Source organism: Ceratosolen solmsi, unplaced genomic scaffold (genome assembly GCF_000503995.2).
Source record: "Ceratosolen solmsi marchali unplaced genomic scaffold, CerSol_1.0 scaffold13, whole genome shotgun sequence".
NCBI classification, from domain to species: Eukaryota; Metazoa; Arthropoda; class Insecta; order Hymenoptera; family Agaonidae; genus Ceratosolen; species Ceratosolen solmsi.
The window spans coordinates 4129602-4148279 of record NW_011948418.1 but is presented as its reverse complement, the minus strand read 5'-3'; the positions used below and the strand labels follow the sequence as shown (position 1 = coordinate 4148279).

At 33.0% G+C, this 18678-nt stretch overlaps 2 protein-coding genes across 6 annotated transcripts in view; one reads left to right on the top strand and one right to left on the bottom strand.

Annotated features, from left to right (window-relative positions):
• The window catches only part of Synd (protein kinase C and casein kinase substrate in neurons protein Synd), a 102233-nt gene extending 93783 nt beyond the window's left edge, over positions 1-8450 (top strand). For all 5 annotated transcript variants that reach the window (XM_011496944.1, XM_011496945.1, XM_011496941.1 and 2 more), the window contains 3 exons: positions 3580-3746; positions 5639-5802; positions 7530-8450. In XM_011496944.1, the coding sequence (XP_011495246.1) occupies positions 3580-3746; positions 5639-5802; positions 7530-7642 (444 nt within the window). In that variant the 3' untranslated portion in view covers positions 7643-8450. The remainder of the gene's footprint in view (positions 1-3579; positions 3747-5638; positions 5803-7529) is intronic.
• Positions 8451-10047: 1597 nt separating this feature from the next.
• On the bottom strand, positions 10048-17857 carry LOC105360389 (uncharacterized). Its single transcript, XM_011497283.1, has 8 exons — positions 17381-17857; positions 16468-16605; positions 16306-16380; positions 15235-15819; positions 14489-14946; positions 13114-13939; positions 12477-12959; positions 10048-12106 (listed from the first exon to the last, which is right to left on the bottom strand). Exons 1-8 carry the CDS (start codon positions 17516-17518, stop codon positions 11510-11512), a joined length of 3300 nt encoding a protein of 1099 aa, XP_011495585.1. The 5' UTR covers positions 17519-17857; the 3' UTR covers positions 10048-11509.
• Between the last annotated feature and the right edge of the window lie 821 nt (positions 17858-18678).

Genomic DNA, 18678 nt, shown 5'->3' with positions numbered 1-18678 from the left:
AAGCACTCCGACGAAATAAGCATCTAGGCTTTCTTGTAAATATTTACAAAGGTCTTTTTTCTCTTTTACCCTTCTTCCCCTCCCCCCTTTCTTTCTTGTTTATACACGTAAATACTTATATTTAATTATATTATTTTATTACAATTTCTTTTTATCAAAATTGCCACTTTTATACTTATCAACTATTTAATTATTAAATAACAAAGTAATATATAAATTTAACTGTTTTTAAACAAAATGATAATGCTTTATTAATAATTTTTTTGATAATTGCTACTTTCCTGTATCAATAATGCAATTAACAAATTCGTCCTTCTCATTTTTCCACATTAACGAACTAATTTAATTTAATTATATTTATCTGTTACGTAAGACTATTTCTTATCTTTTGATCCCCTCACTTCAGTAATACATTGCCGTAATATTTTCTTTTCTCATGCGCTAATTTACCATAAAAATATGACTTACGAAGATATGATGTTTACAAAATAAATTCTGTTTGATTATATTAAATAATAGCAAAACTTAAAAGCAAACTTTAATATGGAATATAATTAATAATTCTCAAAATTAACAATAATAATAAGAAGAATTAATAATTCATGTCAATTAAATGCAAATTTTTTAAATTATTAAATCGCTGATTCATCCGTGATTGGGTCGAAAAATAAATTTTTAAGTAAACAATCGGTGTCTATGTATATATATATATATATATATATGTCGTGTGTGTTTATAATTTTGTATATTTGAATTTGTTTGTTTTTCTGCGGATGAGATAAAAGAAAAAAACTGACTATATATTTACTTAATAACTGTTATGATTGTTTAATCCTCATATAAAGTATTTTATTACGACTTCGAACTAAGGTAGACGATTTTTGTTTATTTTGAGACATGTTGCGATGCCTATCGAATGTGTTAAATAGCAATTCTATTAAGACTATTGCGACATCTAACTATTACTTTTGATTGCACATTTTGACGATGAAAAGTTGTTTGGCATTCTTTGTTGAAAACAATCTTGCATAAATCTCATCATTATCGAAATAACATATTTGAGCATAGGTAAACGTATAGTTATAAAGAAATTTGGTGTATAAAGTAATCCTGTATTTTATATTTGACATTATTTAATATTATATATATATATATATATATATATATATATATATATATATATAATATTATTTGATGCAATTATTTATTAAATGTCATTCAATTACGTGCAATTGTTATTAATATTCTTTAGTAAAAATATTTTAGATGTTAACATTGTATTAAATAAAAAAAATATATACGCTCTTTAATAAAAATAAACAAGGATAATATATAAGTTTCTTTTCTTACTATTTATTCATGAGTTATCGGTGAACTTACATTATGCATGTAAAAAATTTTTAAAAAGAAACTCGCTTATTTAATGATATTTAAAAAATTTCAAATTTAGTTTACCGTACGATCGCATCTTACGTAAAAAATGGCTTTATAGCGCCCCCTCGTCGGTAATATATCATAAGATATTATAGATCCCCCTTTTTCTCTTATCGGACTTTATTAACGAACGTAAATAATGGATGCCCCTTAATTATCATTCATTTTTTTATGAATAATTTATGCATTTTTAAATATTCTATAGATATAAAAAGACATTCTAATTCACGGGCAAAAAAATTCAACGTGCTTAATAAATAAACAATGACTTATACCGTGTTTAGCTACGGATTTGAAGGAATATTTAATAAAGAAATAAAAATTAACTTTAGAGGCCTGGAAACAGAAAAGTACTCGTTTCCATCACCACTAAAATTACTTTTGCACTTGAGAAGTCGAAAAGATTTTGATTAAGCAACTATTTTACCGGATACGTCATTTTGTGTGTGTGTGTGTGTGTGTGTGTGTGTGTGTGTATTGTTGTTGTTGTTGTTGTTGTTGTTGTTGTTATTGTTGTTATGTCACTCGTTCACACATACTTCTAGTCATCCACTCACTTTTTAACCTCTTCGTGCATAAATTCGTGCATAAATGCACAAATTTTTATTCCTTCCTTCGCTTACGCAACTAAGCTCCTCTGCACTCTATCCGCAATCAAAATAACACGCCTGATAAGATTCCGAAATAATAGTTGAAAAAAATAAATAAATAAATAAATAAATAAATAACACAATACAAACACATGCGAGCTTATGCAGCACAACGAGGTAATATCGCATACATAATACAAAACGAAACTAAAGGAGACAATATCCTTTTGTTTTTTTGTTTATCTGCTCTTAGAATACGCAAGGGTTATCGAGTTCGACGGTAAGTTCGTTCGTTGATCGTTGATTGGGAGTTTCGCAAGGCCCAGAGAAGATAAGTTTATTATTCCAAGAATCTGCCAACAGTGCCGAGAGACGCAGCTCGACTTTTTCCTTTTACGTATTACGATGGCACGCTTTTAAACATCCTTGCTCGAATAATCGCCGATGAAGTCATCGGTGTTCAATTTAGTTGTTCCACATCATTATCGATGTTCTGTGTCCATTTTGTATTATTGCAAAAATTAAAAATTTGTACGCAATGTTATTCTATAATCTTTAGAGCGTTTAATACTTTTAACCGTGAATTATGTAAATTTTTAAATATTAATACTAGTAAATATGAATTTTGCAAGTATAAAAATGCAAAATAAATAAAATTAAATTTTTATATAAACATCGTTATATATTCGCCACTTTGAATATTCCACGATAATATCTGTGCTAATATAACTTTTTGCATAATAAATGTTAAGGAATATTAATTTTGTTTCGAGCGGTGCCTTGATGAAAATGACTGTGAATAGTGTTTTTCACGTTAATATCTTATTGCAAATTTAACATTAAAGCAATCTCTGATGTAGTTTTGTTCGAGTTATGTACATTAAATATTAATTAATTGTCAAATTAATATTAAGTGTAATTCTGTATAATGTATCCCTGTATTAAATATAATAAGATAAATCAAATGTGTATAAGTGCAAAAATAAAAGTATAATAATAGATAAAGAGCTGTAATTGAGTCAGAATAAATAAATGTATTAAATTAAAAAGATTCGAGACTCTTATTTTGTCTTGTAATTCAAAGTATTCATCATCGCCTAGTACTAATTGTTTATAGTTCATTTTCTTACTGCATATTTGATTTTCCTTTCCAAATCAATGTTTAATACGCTCCATCATTTCTAGAAGCATTTGTTGTTGTTGTTGTTGTTGTTGTTGTTGTTGTTGTTTTCTCTCTCTCTAATTGTTTATAGTTAAAAAATCATTGTCTACGTATTGTTAAGAGCTATTTACTTGCATGCTGCCAAAAATATTCGCAAGAAATTATTATAAGTTCGGCTAAATAATAATAGTTTCCTGCTCCCTCATTGCATAATGTCATCCACGTAGCGCACACTACAATTCATATAATTTAGTTAAGCACGAACCTTCGAAAGCCCCAATCCCACTGTTTTTAATAAACGCACAGATACACACTTGTGAAATTAGTATCGTTAAGCATCAGCTTCGCACTTGACTGCCAATGCTAATTAAGACTTTGCAAATTTTTACGTAGGATTATCCACCAGTGAACCACAAAACAAAAGCAAAACCCACCGGTAGGGTTATATCGACGGATGCTAATCACAGCGACGGCAAAACGGACACAATCGGATCCACGAAGCCCACCGCCGAAAAAAATAACCACGATGGGAATTCAGTCAATAGGAATTCTACAATTACGTAAGTGTCTGCCAAGTACGTGCGCTCATCTACATCAGCGCCTACTTCAATTTACTCCTGTGTGATTATTTTTAAGACTTCGATCAATCCGCCCGTTTACGTTGATTTGTAATGCGCATAAAAGTCAGGCTGCCTGTTGATATTGTGCACGTAACGACGCTCCGCACCTATTCCATCAACTTCAAGTACTCGTGCTTAAAAATAATGTCTTGCAGCTCTCTAGATTAGCGCTGCAGACGGTTTTTTTTTTTTTTTTTTTTTTGTTTCTTTTATAATTTTCCTGGGCGAACGAACATCGGCAAGTCATTGGAAAATGATTGGAAATTAATCGTATGGGACACACGCGAAGCCATACAAAATACCATACGATGTTCAATTATACTGTAATTACTTAAGCTAATAACGTTATGGCATGTAATTTGTAATATGACTAACTTTCAATAGATTCTAAGCATTTTTATTTCGAGCCCATGAAGATATCGATTTCTTTTTCTTAAACGAACTCCTATGATTTTACACGCATTCTATAGATAAGAATTTTTATCAAATCTCAAGTCAATCGCAGTATTAATATTTGATTAATAAAAGAATTAATTCCTATCGTATAGATCAAAGTTGAAATTGTAAGAAATATTTGTTCGGTATCGTTATATTCTTCGTAGTGACAAGTATAGCGATAAAGTTCCTATGAAAGCTTCGAATAATTATCCTAAACATCGATCTTAATTGATTACAATAATGTATTTCTGTAAATTTTATGAAAATTAACAAATGTCTAATACTTATATATTTATCTCTTTACATATTTACTCCTATCGCCATTAATAAAAAAAATGTATTAAGTGTGTTTAAAAATGCTATCAAACTACATGACAAACATCGTGATAAGGCATTATTTGCCACAAAGTAAAATAAACATTACGTCTAGACGTCGTGAAGATGTATCATTTCGTAGTAAACATTTTACTTTTAACGCTCGCGCAAATTATATACTTTGAAATAACGACATCTTGAAGCAAATTTTTGTCACCACATATATTAAAATTGTTAATAATATAATGGTGAGATAAAAATATACGCATTATATGTACAGAGAGCGTAAGAATAAATGGTAGCAATAAAATAACTTTCAATAATTAACTATTCACATTTATTTTTAATTAATATCAATTTAATATATATTAAAACGAGTGATACGTATCTCAAAAATATAAGGAATAAAGAGCAAATTATTTACAAATGAATATTACAAAGTTATTGTTTCAGATTCAATATTGTATGTACATTATTTTAAATCATATAAGAACTAAGATATCGCTATTTTAGGGAAAAAATGGTAGGGAGAAATTTTTTAAAATTTTTATAAAATTTCATACACATTTTGAATACTTATTAATAGACGTGATAAGAGTAAATCCTCTTCACGAAACTTTATTTAATCAAAATATTTTTATTACCGACTTTATGCGTATTAAAACCGGGACAATAGTATTTGCGTACTTGGTATTGTAAAAATTTATTATAAAATACTTCTAAAAATTGCTTGTTTACATAGCTTTCATGAATTCAGATATACACATTATGAATCACAATTTGTATTAATAAAAATAAAAATATCTCCACGAGACCAATTCACATTCAAATTAATCGCAAAAATTACAACAAGCCAACAACGTCGTGCAAATTACCTTAATTTCCGCTTAATAAATAAAGTTTTGCAAATTCAAGCATAGACAAGCTGGTAATGTCTCTTGCATGCATTTGTTGCATGCGGATTGAATAGTTAACGAAGCTAGAATTAACCGATGAATATCGTCGATGAACCAAAAAAAAAAAAAAAATTATTCTCATTAGGTTGCTCGACGTTGCCTAATGGCTCTCTTCGTTTACAGGAATGGCACTAATAATGTTAAACAGGAGACGAATCCCTTCGAAGAGGAGGAGTGGGACGAAGACGCAGCAGAGCCGTTAGTCGACAATGGTGAGCCAGGAGTTCCAGTTCGGGCGCTTTACGACTACGAAGGAGCGGAAGCGGATGAACTTAGTTTCAAACAAGGTTTGTATTCATCCATCGATCATTAAACAAAACCGTAAAATAAAAGTCAGTCTATGAGTATTGAAATTCAGTGATAATTAGTCCAATTGTTACGGCAATGCGAACATTATTAAAAGTCGATAGATTTCTCAATTGATCAATTCACTTTCAAAAGGCTAACAACAGCAGCCATGATTAAAGATTGTAATACTAATATCGATTACTACTATAGCAACTTTTTTTGGTTTATCGCTAACGTCATTCGCTCCTTAATATAATATCGATTATTTTATGTGACTTTACGAGTTGATTAATTAACTGTCGCATTATCGTAAATAATGTTATTTTGAAGAATAAGATAATTGGAATAAAATTTATATTAGATAATCGATGAATGTAATGGAAATGTAATGGGAAATTAACGACAAGTGAAAATGCACGATGTTCGATCGATAAAGCATAAAATTTGTTGTTTAAATCACTAAATCATGATACGTGAGAAAAAAAGGACAGAGATGCGCATAGCGGTGTTAAAGTAGCAATATAGCCAACAAAATAGTGTAAATAGTTGTAATGTTTGCATTAAATAATTTTATGATTAAATGAACGTAATGGTGACTATAATGAAATCGTAGATATATTGTTGAAGTAATGACGAGAGAAGAAATTTTGATACAAAAATATAATGATAAGTAAACTCTGTAAAATACAAAATAGTGAACTACAAATTTAAGGAAACACACACCCACGAAACGAGTACACAAATCGAGATGAAACTTATCCACCCGAACTGGTGACTTCCTTCAAACAGTTAGAGATCACATGGCTATGTAAAGTAGGTGAAGGTAATATGGAGTAGGTAATATAATCTACTAAAAAATATGAGCACGAATCGAGGTTTAGCTGTGCTACTACTTTCTTCGAGATAATGCTGATTTCATGTTAAACATTTCGAAAAATCATTTTATTATTATTTTTTTTTCTTACATAATTTTGCCCGGTACTGACGTAAGTTCGTCTAGATTTGCCACGAGTGTATTGTTTTGTTTGTTTGATGTGTTATTCGTTTCATTAATCATTAGTCTTTTTTCAAGGTTAAATTTTTAGATTATTTGTTGTCTGTCGATCAAGATTTTAACGCTCATTTTACGTAGGATCTCATTTGCAATTTTATATTTATTCATCGGTAATGTTTAAAAGCAATTTTATGTACGTTAGATTTATTGGTTGTCCTATTACGAATTAATTTCTTCTAGATCGAGTTGCTTTACGCATAATATATACATATTATTTATCATTTTACGCAGGTAGTTATTTGCCAGATTAGTTACTATGTAGGCTACACTATCTCAACATATACGTTTGATTTTATATTATTTGTGAAATTTATTAGTTTCGGGAAAGGTATGCAAATACATTGACTTTTAATTATTAAATAGACTAGAGTTTCACACTACTATTTACATTATTACATTCAAATGAAAATAGTTTATAACGTTGGGGATAATTGTTTAAAAAAAAAAAAAGAAAAAAAAACACATTTCTCAAGAAGCCTGATTATTTGAAATTTCAAATAAATTTACCTAATTACAAATCATATGTAATAAATAAATATCTTTATAAAATTAACTGTATGTATTTGATTATTTGAGTATGATAATTGTCAAGAAATATTAGACGTAACTGTACTTTACATTAATATTAAATATATTGATTTAGACTTTCAATAATAAAATTATCTTTATTAGGTGACGTTTTTGAGAAGCTGGAGGATAAAGACGAGCAGGGCTGGTGCAAAGGTAGGAAAGATGGAAGAGTGGGTCTGTATCCGGCAAACTACGTGGATCTCGTTTCTGCGTAAATCCAACACTGTTATGCCAATAACAAAAAAGAGATTGAAGGGGAAATAAAATACTTCGCATATAAACGAATTATATTCAAGCCAAATCAGCAACGGAAGAAAGAAAGAGCACTTATCCATTGTAATCCTGTGCGTCATACGAATTTCACGCGGAGAGAAAAAATAAAATGATAAAATGCAAACACACTCGACACACTCACGTACATACACGCAATATAAAAATGTGTAAAATCGAGAAACTTTTGCCCAAAGTTCCCCTTTATTCTTGTGTAGCGTGTTATCATATCGAGATTACTTAAAAGATTCGTCGTACCCTGCGGACGATAAATAAATGAATGATAAAAAGTAAATAAACGCGATTTTTTTCCTTAGGTAGTTTACATCATAGTGAGAAATCTGTCGCTAATATTTACATGTAGTTGGTTATTAGAACAGAAACAGTTCGAGGGAGACAAAATAAGAGAAACGTGTACAGTCAGAGCAGTAAGAGAAAATGAAAGGGGGCGAGAGAGCTTTTTTTACATTTTAATTTTTTTTTTCTTCTTTCGTAATCAAGATGATTATTATTATTATAATTACTGCTATTATTAGTTGAACGATGAATACTTGACGAAAAGCTTCCTTTCCCTCTTCCCGAATGAGAGATTTGCGAGTATATATCCTTATTTCGAGAGTACGAGAGCGAGATTTGTGTATTTAATTTATTGTCGCGATTTAAGGGCGACCCAAAGTCGAATTAAAAACGTATATAAAAATATTCTGAATGGTGTCATTGTACATAATAGTATTAAATGCATAGCTATACATTGTATGTATATATATATATATATATATATATATACACACACACAAATACACATACACGCACACCCTCGATACATTAATACATACATACAGACATTATCATGTTATTTGATAAAATATATTATAACAAAATAAATAACTATAATACAAATAACGAAAATGAATTACACACGAAGTTGCATATGGAAGCATAAGGTGATGTACACGTCGACATATTTTACCAAATCAATATTCAGTAATATAAGACTCGTTACATAAACTGGGACCTAAAAATAGTGAAGCAAAAATGAAGAAAAAAAAATGAAAAATCGAAGGTAAATCAGAAACAAGTTTTTAAATGGATTGATTAGTCTTATTGTTGACAAACGACAGGGAGTACTTTTGTAATGTGAAGCAATTATTCAGCAGTGTATTACGTTAGTGAATTATTTGAAATTTTTCTTTAATTTTTATACGACGTCGAAGCGTACTTATGCATTACGTATGAAAATCTACGTATTAAATGACAGCATACTTTTTCAAGTGTAAATAGTTTCCTTTTTATGTTTATATATATATATATATATATATATATATATATATATGCGTGAGGGCGATCGAATTGCCAAAGTGAGACTAAAGAAAATAACCCTTTAGGCATGAATGACAAAGAAAAAAATAAGAGTCGTTGATTGATCGAATTTACGCAAAAAAATCTTGTATTGTTTTCTTTCCTTTACTTTCTTACCTCTTTATTGTTATTTTAGTATTTTCCGGACAAAGTTACACAGTCTATTTTTGTTTCTATTTCTTTCAATCGTTTGTAGCGTAAAGTCGAAGATTCTATAATTTTGTTAAATCCTTAGGAGCCTGCATTTAATTTAGGAAAGTCTTTGAATTAAGAATATAGGGCAAAAGGTACTCCCTCCTTGATAATCAAGTCAAGGTTTGTCCATAACTGTACAATTATCGACACTAAAAAGGTTAACACGGAAGAACCTTAATTCGGAGCAAAAATGTTCGATATAATGTTTACAAAAATAAAATACGTCGAATTTGATAAGCATTAAATGTTATTGTTTCTCCTGTTTCTAATTCGATAAAGAAAAAAATAATGTAAGAGAAATTAAAGTTTGCAAAAGGAAGAGCGAAATGAGAAAAAATTGGCGCGATACTACTGTACACAATATTTTATGTAAATAAACGTAGAGCGAATAGACACTTCGATTCACGTGTAAATGCGCTAGTTTTGGACTGATTTTTTCTAATTCTCATTCTCTGAGCAAACAATTTTTTCCTCAACAATTTCGTTGATAAGAGATTTGAAAAATTGTTACGTAGTAAATCTAGTTTCTGTGTAAATTTATTATTAGTTGATATTATGCATATGTAATAAACCATCCTTGACAAATTGTTGATGTTTTTATTATTTGAATTTCGAAATGAATTCGGCGCAAAAAAAAAAATTGAATTCTTAAATTTCAAATTCTTTATATTTATACATAAGCACACCTTACATCAATACCTTACATTATACTATTTATATTGTTGTCGGGAAAGTATTATATTATCACTAATTTAAGATATAATTTTTATTTTTTTTTTCATAATTTTTTCTTTTTATAGTAAAAGTAGGTTTTAACATTTTTTTTACATTATAATGTAGTAAAGAAACTTCTTATGTCTTTTAAAGACATAGTATTTACAATGAGAAAATTTTCGAGTATGAAAATGTTCTCGAAAATGGCCACTACATAATGTAAACGAATGAAAAGTAAATAATTGATTTGCGTTATTATATTAAATTATACATTTCATATACCATTAATAATAAAACTATTATTTTTTGTCTAATGACTTCAAGAAATCTATCCCCAGCATTTTCTGTGAATGAAAAGGATTTAATTAACGCTGTTTATAAATGATAAAAATAAGTTCATAAGTAACAGATGACATTTAAACAGAATTTTCTTACAAATTGAACATTTTTAAACCTCTTTCTAATAACTTTGCACCTCATTATTAAAGGGCCATTCGACTGCGTAACAGTAGTAATTAAAACGACAAAATCCAATCTCAATGCCCAAATAAATGAAAGGATTGTTGTATTAACTACATGTTCGTTTTAAAATATAAGAATTTACAATCAATCAATTTCTTAAAGAGAAATAAATACAAAAAATATATCATTTGTACGTTAGGTAAGAAGTTTCAGAAAATAATGCATCTCCAGGAAATTCAATGAGTGTAAATTCTAATTATCGATAGGTGTCCTTTTCTTAAAACATTTATAGTATTTATTATACACAAGAAATGATATGACCGTCGAGAAATTAATGATGTTAATGACGACAGGCGGAACAAGAGACCATCAAAATATATTGCTAATAAATTACAAACAATAAAATTTTTTACATATTAGTAACTAGTTTTTCACATGAAAACATATTGCGCTCATCATCTCAAAATTGATGATAAATATCGAATCTATTGTACACATTCTTAGCGTATATGCAATACGTTTGTGCTCTCATGGCCCTTTAATCTTAATTTAACAATATGTTAAATAACATTTTTAGATAATGTTTATTAAATTTATTCGAATATAAATGCCAATGTGCTACTATGCGCATAAGGCTTACATTTCAAAATAATCTTAATAAATATATACTTTTTTTTTTATCTTTATTTGGCTGATTTGCAGGACCATTGACCTTCGAAGGGAAACCAAGAGTTAGCAAATAAACAATAAAGTCGAAAGAAACATGTTAATGACGAGGGGCCGCTAACAAAACCGTTTACCCAGTACATAACATTTCCAATTCAATTGAAAGAATAAAGTACAGAAAATAAGTCGACTTGAAAAGAGAGGGAGTGAGAGAGAGAGAGAGAGAGAGAGAGAGTGAAGAATCTTTGACAATGCCTCGTAAACAATGACCGCGTACGTTTTCGAGGTCGTAGGCCAGTGAGTCACGAGTAAAACATTCCGAGTGAATAAAAAAGCACAGCACCTAATTAATTATTCTTGGCAGAGTTTGATAAAACTCATCAGAGAAAGTCTTCTTGCGAGTTCGTGGCTACATTTCACAAGTGCGTCGACACGTGTTCCTGTAGATCCCTAATACTCGAGAAGGGCTTTTCGCATAATATGCATACGTGCACATTGCCGTTGTGCACGTCGAGATGATCCGAGAGCTCGTCCGCCGTGTCGAAAACCTCGTCGCAGATGGTACAAACGTGGGCCTCCTGTTCGACGTCCTGCTTCTCGTACTCTGCAAGCATCGCGTCCTCTTCCTCGTGGAGTGGTAAGTGCGTTGCGAGGAGGAGCGATGAGGCGAACGACTCGGAGCATCGCTCGCATCGAAACACCGCCCTCTTCTGCTTGTCCCGTCTCGATTCCATGCTTATCAGCAGGTTGATTTTGTCGTCGCTATCCTCGTGAAGATGGCTGCCAACGTGCATCTCCAGTGATTCCTCCGTCTGGAACTTCTCGCCGCAGAAAGCGCACTGGAAGCCCTTTTCGTTGCCTTCGTCGCTCACCTCCTCGCAATGCATCTGCAGGTGATCTTTCATTTGCTCCTCGTCAACGAAGATCTTGTCGCAGACGAAGCACGAATAGCCTTGAGGCTCCTTACACGACAGCGCTATCTCCAGTTCCTCGTCCGGTACTGGTTCCGCTATCTGAGCATTATAAATTACATTTAATTGACATTCGATAGTTTGATAAGAAATACCACTGTACGTCCAGTGATCAGTAGAGCTTATACTTTATATATTCATCGACCAGTAATATTGCCACAATTGTTTACCATTACAATCGTTATTGCTACATTATTCAATAGTTAAAATTCACCGTACAACGAATAAAATAAATTAATATTATATGTAAAGAAAAAAAAAACAAAAAACAAAAAAAAAAGCAAAGCCAACAATTAACTGCTTATTTCCTTATTATCGATTGATTAATCTCGATCCAATTAAAATATCAGATCTAGCTAAATCCGAACGGATTTTAATGAATCCAATAGTCTGGTCGGTTCCCCTCAATTACCTTATGTACCTCGTTGTTTTCCTGCACCACGACGACACGCTGCACCTCTTTGAGCGTCTTGCCGCTCTTGCTCGCGGATGCTTTGTTCGCAGCCTCCTGCCTGATCTTGTACTGGGCGTGGGTCTCGAGATGGGCCTCCAGCAGGTGCTCGACCCCGAAAGTGCACTCGCACAGATTGCAGTTATACTTGACCGAATTGCAGACGTGGCTCTTAACGTGCCTGGCCTCGACTATCGCTTGGCAGCGTTTGCATCTCATTAGCTTGGGTTTGGACTTGGTCGTGGGCTCGGAGCCCGGCCTACCCGAGCCCGCGTCCACTTTATGATTCTTCACATGGGCCTCGGCCTCCTCCTTCGAGAACAACTCCTTGCCGCAGATGCCGCATATGTGCCGCTGGCGCTTGAGCGGCTTCGGCGTGCTACTTACAATGGAGGGTTTCGTCGCCTTGCTCGTGGCGGTCATCTTCTTCACCGGAGGCATGCACTGCAAAAAGAACCAAGGTTTATAAATTTATATCGCAACTCTGGTCGATGCTACGTGCTCAAATCTGATCTCGGTCCTCGCCAATTCATCCAGGCAACATCGGAATACAGGATGGAAGAGAGTCGCACGGACTTATTCATGGAATTATGCTTACATTAACAATGGGAGTTCGATTGACGAGCGACGGCAGGGGCGTTAAGGTTGTATTGCCAACGGACAACGGTTTCGTCGTTATCAGCGGCACGGCTATCGGTTTGTTGTTGGGCAACGTCTCGGCGACAATGGTGAGCGGAATATCGACGATCGTCGGTGACGTACACGTTCCATCATCTATCACTATCGATCCGTCCTCCCCGAGAGCCTCGAGAACGAACTGCGTGATCTTGGGACTGGTCTGCGCCTTAGTCGGCCCAAGTTTGGCGTTTATCCTCTTAGTCTTCTTGTCTGTAGATTCCTCGTCCGACGGAATCACATTCATCGTCAGAGCGAAGTCGTCGTATTTTTTTGGCAAGACGTGACGTCGCTTGCCGAGGGTCCGACTGAGGGGGCCGACGAGGCCCCGCTGCCTCTTTACGGCCTCGAGTAGATGGAGGTTACTTACGTGGTACATCCGGCACAAGAGCCCGAGATTCATCCGGGTGAGGATAACGCGCGGCTGGAAGATCGGTGAGCGTTCGGCCGCCTTTGCGAATTCGTGCGAGATCTTCTGATGATTCGAGCACATTGCCGGCGTAAGGACCTCCGAATCGTAGTTATTGCGCAGCACCTTTTCGATTATCGATTTCAGCTGGTACTCCAGCGTCTCGTACGAGTTCTTGAACTTCATTGGCTTTATTTCAAGATTGTGAAGATCGGGGTTATCCTCGAAGAGCCGCTTGCGCACGTCCTCGTTTACGAAATGGGCGAGCTCCAATTGGACTCGCTGGAGCGCTTCTATCTCCAAACCTTCGATCTCAATTTTTAGGCACTTTTGGACATCGCTGCGGAAGAAAAGCACGAGATCATGGATTATTTTTAAGCAATCGATCGACTAAATTATAATTAATTTACAACTCTGCTCCTTCTTTTTTCCCTTAGTGAATCAGACAAGCGAGACTATTCTTTTGCCTTTAATGTAAATTATCTTTCTCTAATGTAATCTCTGTAATTTAATACATAACATAAATAAATGCATATTCTATTTATTACGACGAAGGCCATCTCTTCTTTTCGTACATATACACGATGTCTTAAAAGTCAAACAAATATTATTTCCTTTATACACTTAATAAAACAGAAAACTACGATTTCATCATACGATCATTTTTATACAAAGAACTAACATATTTATGCCTTAGTGGTTTTATCGGAATGTATCTGTAATTAATTCACGTAAATATAAATTTTACAACAATTCAATTCTTTCGCGTGAAAATACAAATTGCTCACAAAACTCGTTAAATTATAGTTTAAAAATAATGATGTCTCTTTTATACTCGATATTTAATTAAATAAATAAATATTGGAATTATTATATCGATTTATCTTACGAGGGTTTTATGTTGCTATTTTGTTTAATAAATGAATTATCGTCATTTGGGTTAACCCTTTGAAGCTTAATAGCATTCATTAGGTCAATTTTTCTGCCATCCTGATTAGTGGCGTCGATACTAATTCCATTCGTTTTCAAAGATATGTCACTCTTGGAACTTGAAGCGTTCGGTAGATCTAGAACAGTCGTAATAACATAAGTAGCATTTCCCACTACCACTTCAGATGTCACCAGCTGAGGCTTAAAGTCGATATCAATATCCTGTGAAAGATCAATATTCATCGAACAGTCCGACAGATTTACACTATCCAAGTCTTTTTGTACGTCCTTTTCAAATTCAGTTTCTTCTATTTTTTTAGTATCTATAAATTTTATTTCCGTATCACTTATATCATTCTTCTCCATAATCACCTCATTCTCCATCTCTTTTTCTTTAATTTCAATTTTCACATTTTCCTGTAATGAAAAGATGGTACAGTTCATACAATTAGGACACAAGTCATAATAGCACTTTAAAAATATCATAATATTACTACAAAATATAATTTCTAATGCTCCTTTAACAATAACTCTTAATTAGTTTTGTTTTCATACCCAATAATGTAAACAAGACTCTATTATATTAAAAAATGTTAATTAAATGTAAGAACTGATTCGGATGCAGCATTATTAATTGGCAAGTGCAATAAACCACTCGAATTTAATACAATTGATTTTACTAAATATATAACATAAGAAGCTAACCAATTTTTTCTCTTCGAAAACTGGCGTGTCATCTATATTTATAACTTCAATTATTTGATCATCGACATTTGTTTTCCTTGTTCTCATCGTTCTTTCATCATTAATAGCATCTTCCTGATTAATCTTATATTTATCCGCCACGTTCATTTCTAGATTCTTCAAAGCCTTATCAATTTTTTTTTGCTTATCAGGATCCTTGTCATTCGTTTTAGCCCGTGCTTTTTGCACAGGTGACAAATGCGGGCCAGTGTCGGAGTCACTCTCAGAGGGAACAGATCCTGTTGCGGCTATGAGTGCATTCTTCCGTTCAACCCATCGTTTGGTCGAAGCTTCTCGTTCAATTTTTTTGGGACGCCCAACTTTCCGCTTTACTGTGGCAGTTGTACTTATTTGATCAATCGTTTTACTTACAAAGGACATGTTACTGTCGTTACTAATTAATAGCGAGTCACTGTTAATGTCCTCGACAAATTTTGCCAGTGCTATCGATACAGGATCTGTTGGAATTAATTTATCAGTTTCTTTTTGACTTATTTCTAACATGGGTACTGGTTCAGGTTCAGAAATATTAAGTTTCAGTCGTTTCTGAAAAAAAGATTACCAATACATGAAAACAAAAACAAAAGCTTTGAATTATAACAAGATTTGAATTTACTTACTATTCAAAGGTTTAAAAATATTAATAATACTAATACTATTACTATATTACTATATAACCTAATGCTAATACAGTCAATGAATAAATACAGATCATGTTTTACTCTTTTTTCAATAACTTTAAAATTATTTTGGTAAAATGTCAAAACATATTTAATATTGTGTCGCATTAAAATTTAATAAATTATTTAGAACCTAAAATTATTTACAAGTATGTATGCATATAATTATGTAAATGATAATTATCAAATGACATCCACAAAATGGATAATTAAAATCATGATATAAAATAAGGGCAATAACTTGAATCAACTATATAATTACTTTCAACTATATTTAGTTACTTATTTATTCATAACGTTAAAGTCATATTTACGTATTAATTAATGGAGAAAATTTTTTATAGAACATTACCTTATTATCCTCTGAGTATAAATCGTCAGCAGTGTTTTCGTATTTTATTATCTTGGATATATGTGATTCAGATATCTGAAAATAATAATACTTAAATTATAAAATATACGATATAAATCATAAGTAGTGTAAATTAGAAACATAAGAAAAGAAAGTACCTACCGATTGATCGATTACTTTGAAGTGCGTAACAATGGTTTTATTGGTTTTTAAAAATTGTGATTTGAATTGACTCCACATTTCTAGCTTATAAAGGCACACATAACAGATGCTTTTAGGATAGTTTGGTTTATCCGATACCTAAAAATAAATAGAAAATGAATTAATGGATCTGGAAAAAATTAATTCACAAAGAAATTCCTTATATAATAATGATAAGTAATAGAATGGAAAGGTTGAGTAGGAATAACAATTAAGTAGATATTTTTAGTAATTTGTCTAAAGTAATGCTGATATAAATAACTGACAAAAATAATTTCAAATTTACAATTGTCTAATAAATACAGAATGAAAAATAAGTATTGTCAAAGGTAAGACGGTAAGCGGCATAAAAAAAAAGCAAAAGTTAAAGTACCGAATATAATTAATAGGTAAATGTTGTGAAAATTTCGATGAATAATTAACCTTAAAAATTATTTTTGTCATAGAGAATCGTGGAAATGCTTCAGCAATAAATAAGGAGTCTAATGGATAAGATCTACGCATATTTACAAAATAATTAGACATTAGGGGAGAAAATATCGCTTACATAATAATAATATAAATGGACAAGGAGTAGATCAGAATATATTTGAAATGATTTGCATGACAGAAAACAATCGTTCTAAGGACAATCGTTAGTTTCAAAATTTTAAAAATCTTTCGATACAAAGGCTTGTCGGATGAAATGAAAGCGAGCACGATTACACAGACTCGCAATTAATTGAAACAAGCTCATGATATTTTCGTATAAATCTTGTATACTCATATTAAACGTAACCTATAAAGAAAAAAAAATCGGAAAGAAAGGCGAAACTGGGATCAAAATGCGCCGTAAGAGCAGCTCCGTCGTATAGACGCACGTAGGTGAGCGTACCTTGATCGCGGAACATTTCTCCAAGTCCTCAAGCTTCGGGCGAATCCAGTCGGTGAACAATTGACTCATGCAAGCATCGCGCACTAAGCAAAGGCGACAGCGATCGCTCAGATCCGACAGCTTGCGCTTCCTCGGCATGATTCTTATCCCGTTGCTGCAGCCAGTCTCCCAACCACCACCGGATGAATGATCAGCGTCCTATCTGGCCGCATATATAAGCGACATCAATAGCTGGGGACAACCTCCCGTTGCACCGCCGCCTCGGCAAACTACTTATTAAATTCGAATGAACACACCAGAATTTCTAGGTTATAAAACACTGAACGCGCACAAAGTACAGGCGAAAGAGGAACGATTACGTCGCTGCTGCCGCCACGGCTTGGCGCTTCGGCTGAAATCGCGCGCTATTAGGCTCGCTGCACGCCATGCCGAGGAGGATTCCGATTCCAGCTTGGCGAATGTAGCGCCAACGGAGATTTCGCCCCAAGAATCTCGCAGCCACAAGGCAACAAACTTGACAATTATGCACGTCGTGGTCGCGTACGCGTCCGTAGTGCGATTTGCTGCACTAAATTGAACGTTTGTTTGCTTGTTCGGCTTCTTGCGTGCGTGCGTGCGTGCGCAACGCGCAGCAGTCAATATTTATAGTTGGCAATATAGTTTTCAAGCGCTTTGAAACGTCGCAAGAGCGATTAGTTACATTGACGTTTGATAAAAATCCCGATTTCAAGTCCAATTGAGCTTGGCATTGTGGTTTTCCTACCGGTTCGTTAAATTTTGCCGCAATCTTAATTGCCAAGCTATTTGCAAAAAGCGCTTGGCGAACGGCCTTGCGAGATGAAAATCGCGATAAGTTCGCGCGAATTTACGACGGGACTGTGAGGTCGGGAATACCGGAGCCAGAACCTATGAGATTTTGTCCCCGGACACGCTCTCGCTTTTGATCGAGCGATAATAGCTTTTATGTCTGCTTCTTTCATTACTTCCTTGCAGCGACGTGCTATTAATGATTAATGACAAGTATAGACGATTCAAAAGTCTGGATTCCTAACTCGTTTCCCGCTTTAATCCGTAATATTCGCTTGACATTTAAACATCGCATTGTTCAGATGTAATATAATGCGACAGAATTGATTTGCCTAGGCGACTGTGAAGAAGGCACTGTCATATTTCCAATAAGTTCGATCCACTTTATAAAAATATTGTTTAAGTCGGATAATTCGTGTATAAATAAAAAGTTTTTCGAACAATTAGACAATTAGGATAATATACATTGCTATTACAATTTTATATCATAC

Bases quoted from the DNA above. Each gene is read 5' to 3' on its own strand.
- LOC105360389 (XM_011497283.1), bottom strand. From the start codon at position 17,518: ATGCCGAGGAAGCGCAAGCTGTCGGATCTGAGCGATCGCTGTCGCCTT. The intron at 16,381-16,467 runs GTAGGTACTTTC...TATTATTTTCAG, and splicing joins TCAAAGTAATCGATCAATCG to ATATCTGAATCACATATATC. The intron at 13,940-14,488 runs GTAAGATAAATC...TTTCTTCCGCAG, and splicing joins AATAGCAACATAAAACCCTC to CGATGTCCAAAAGTGCCTAA.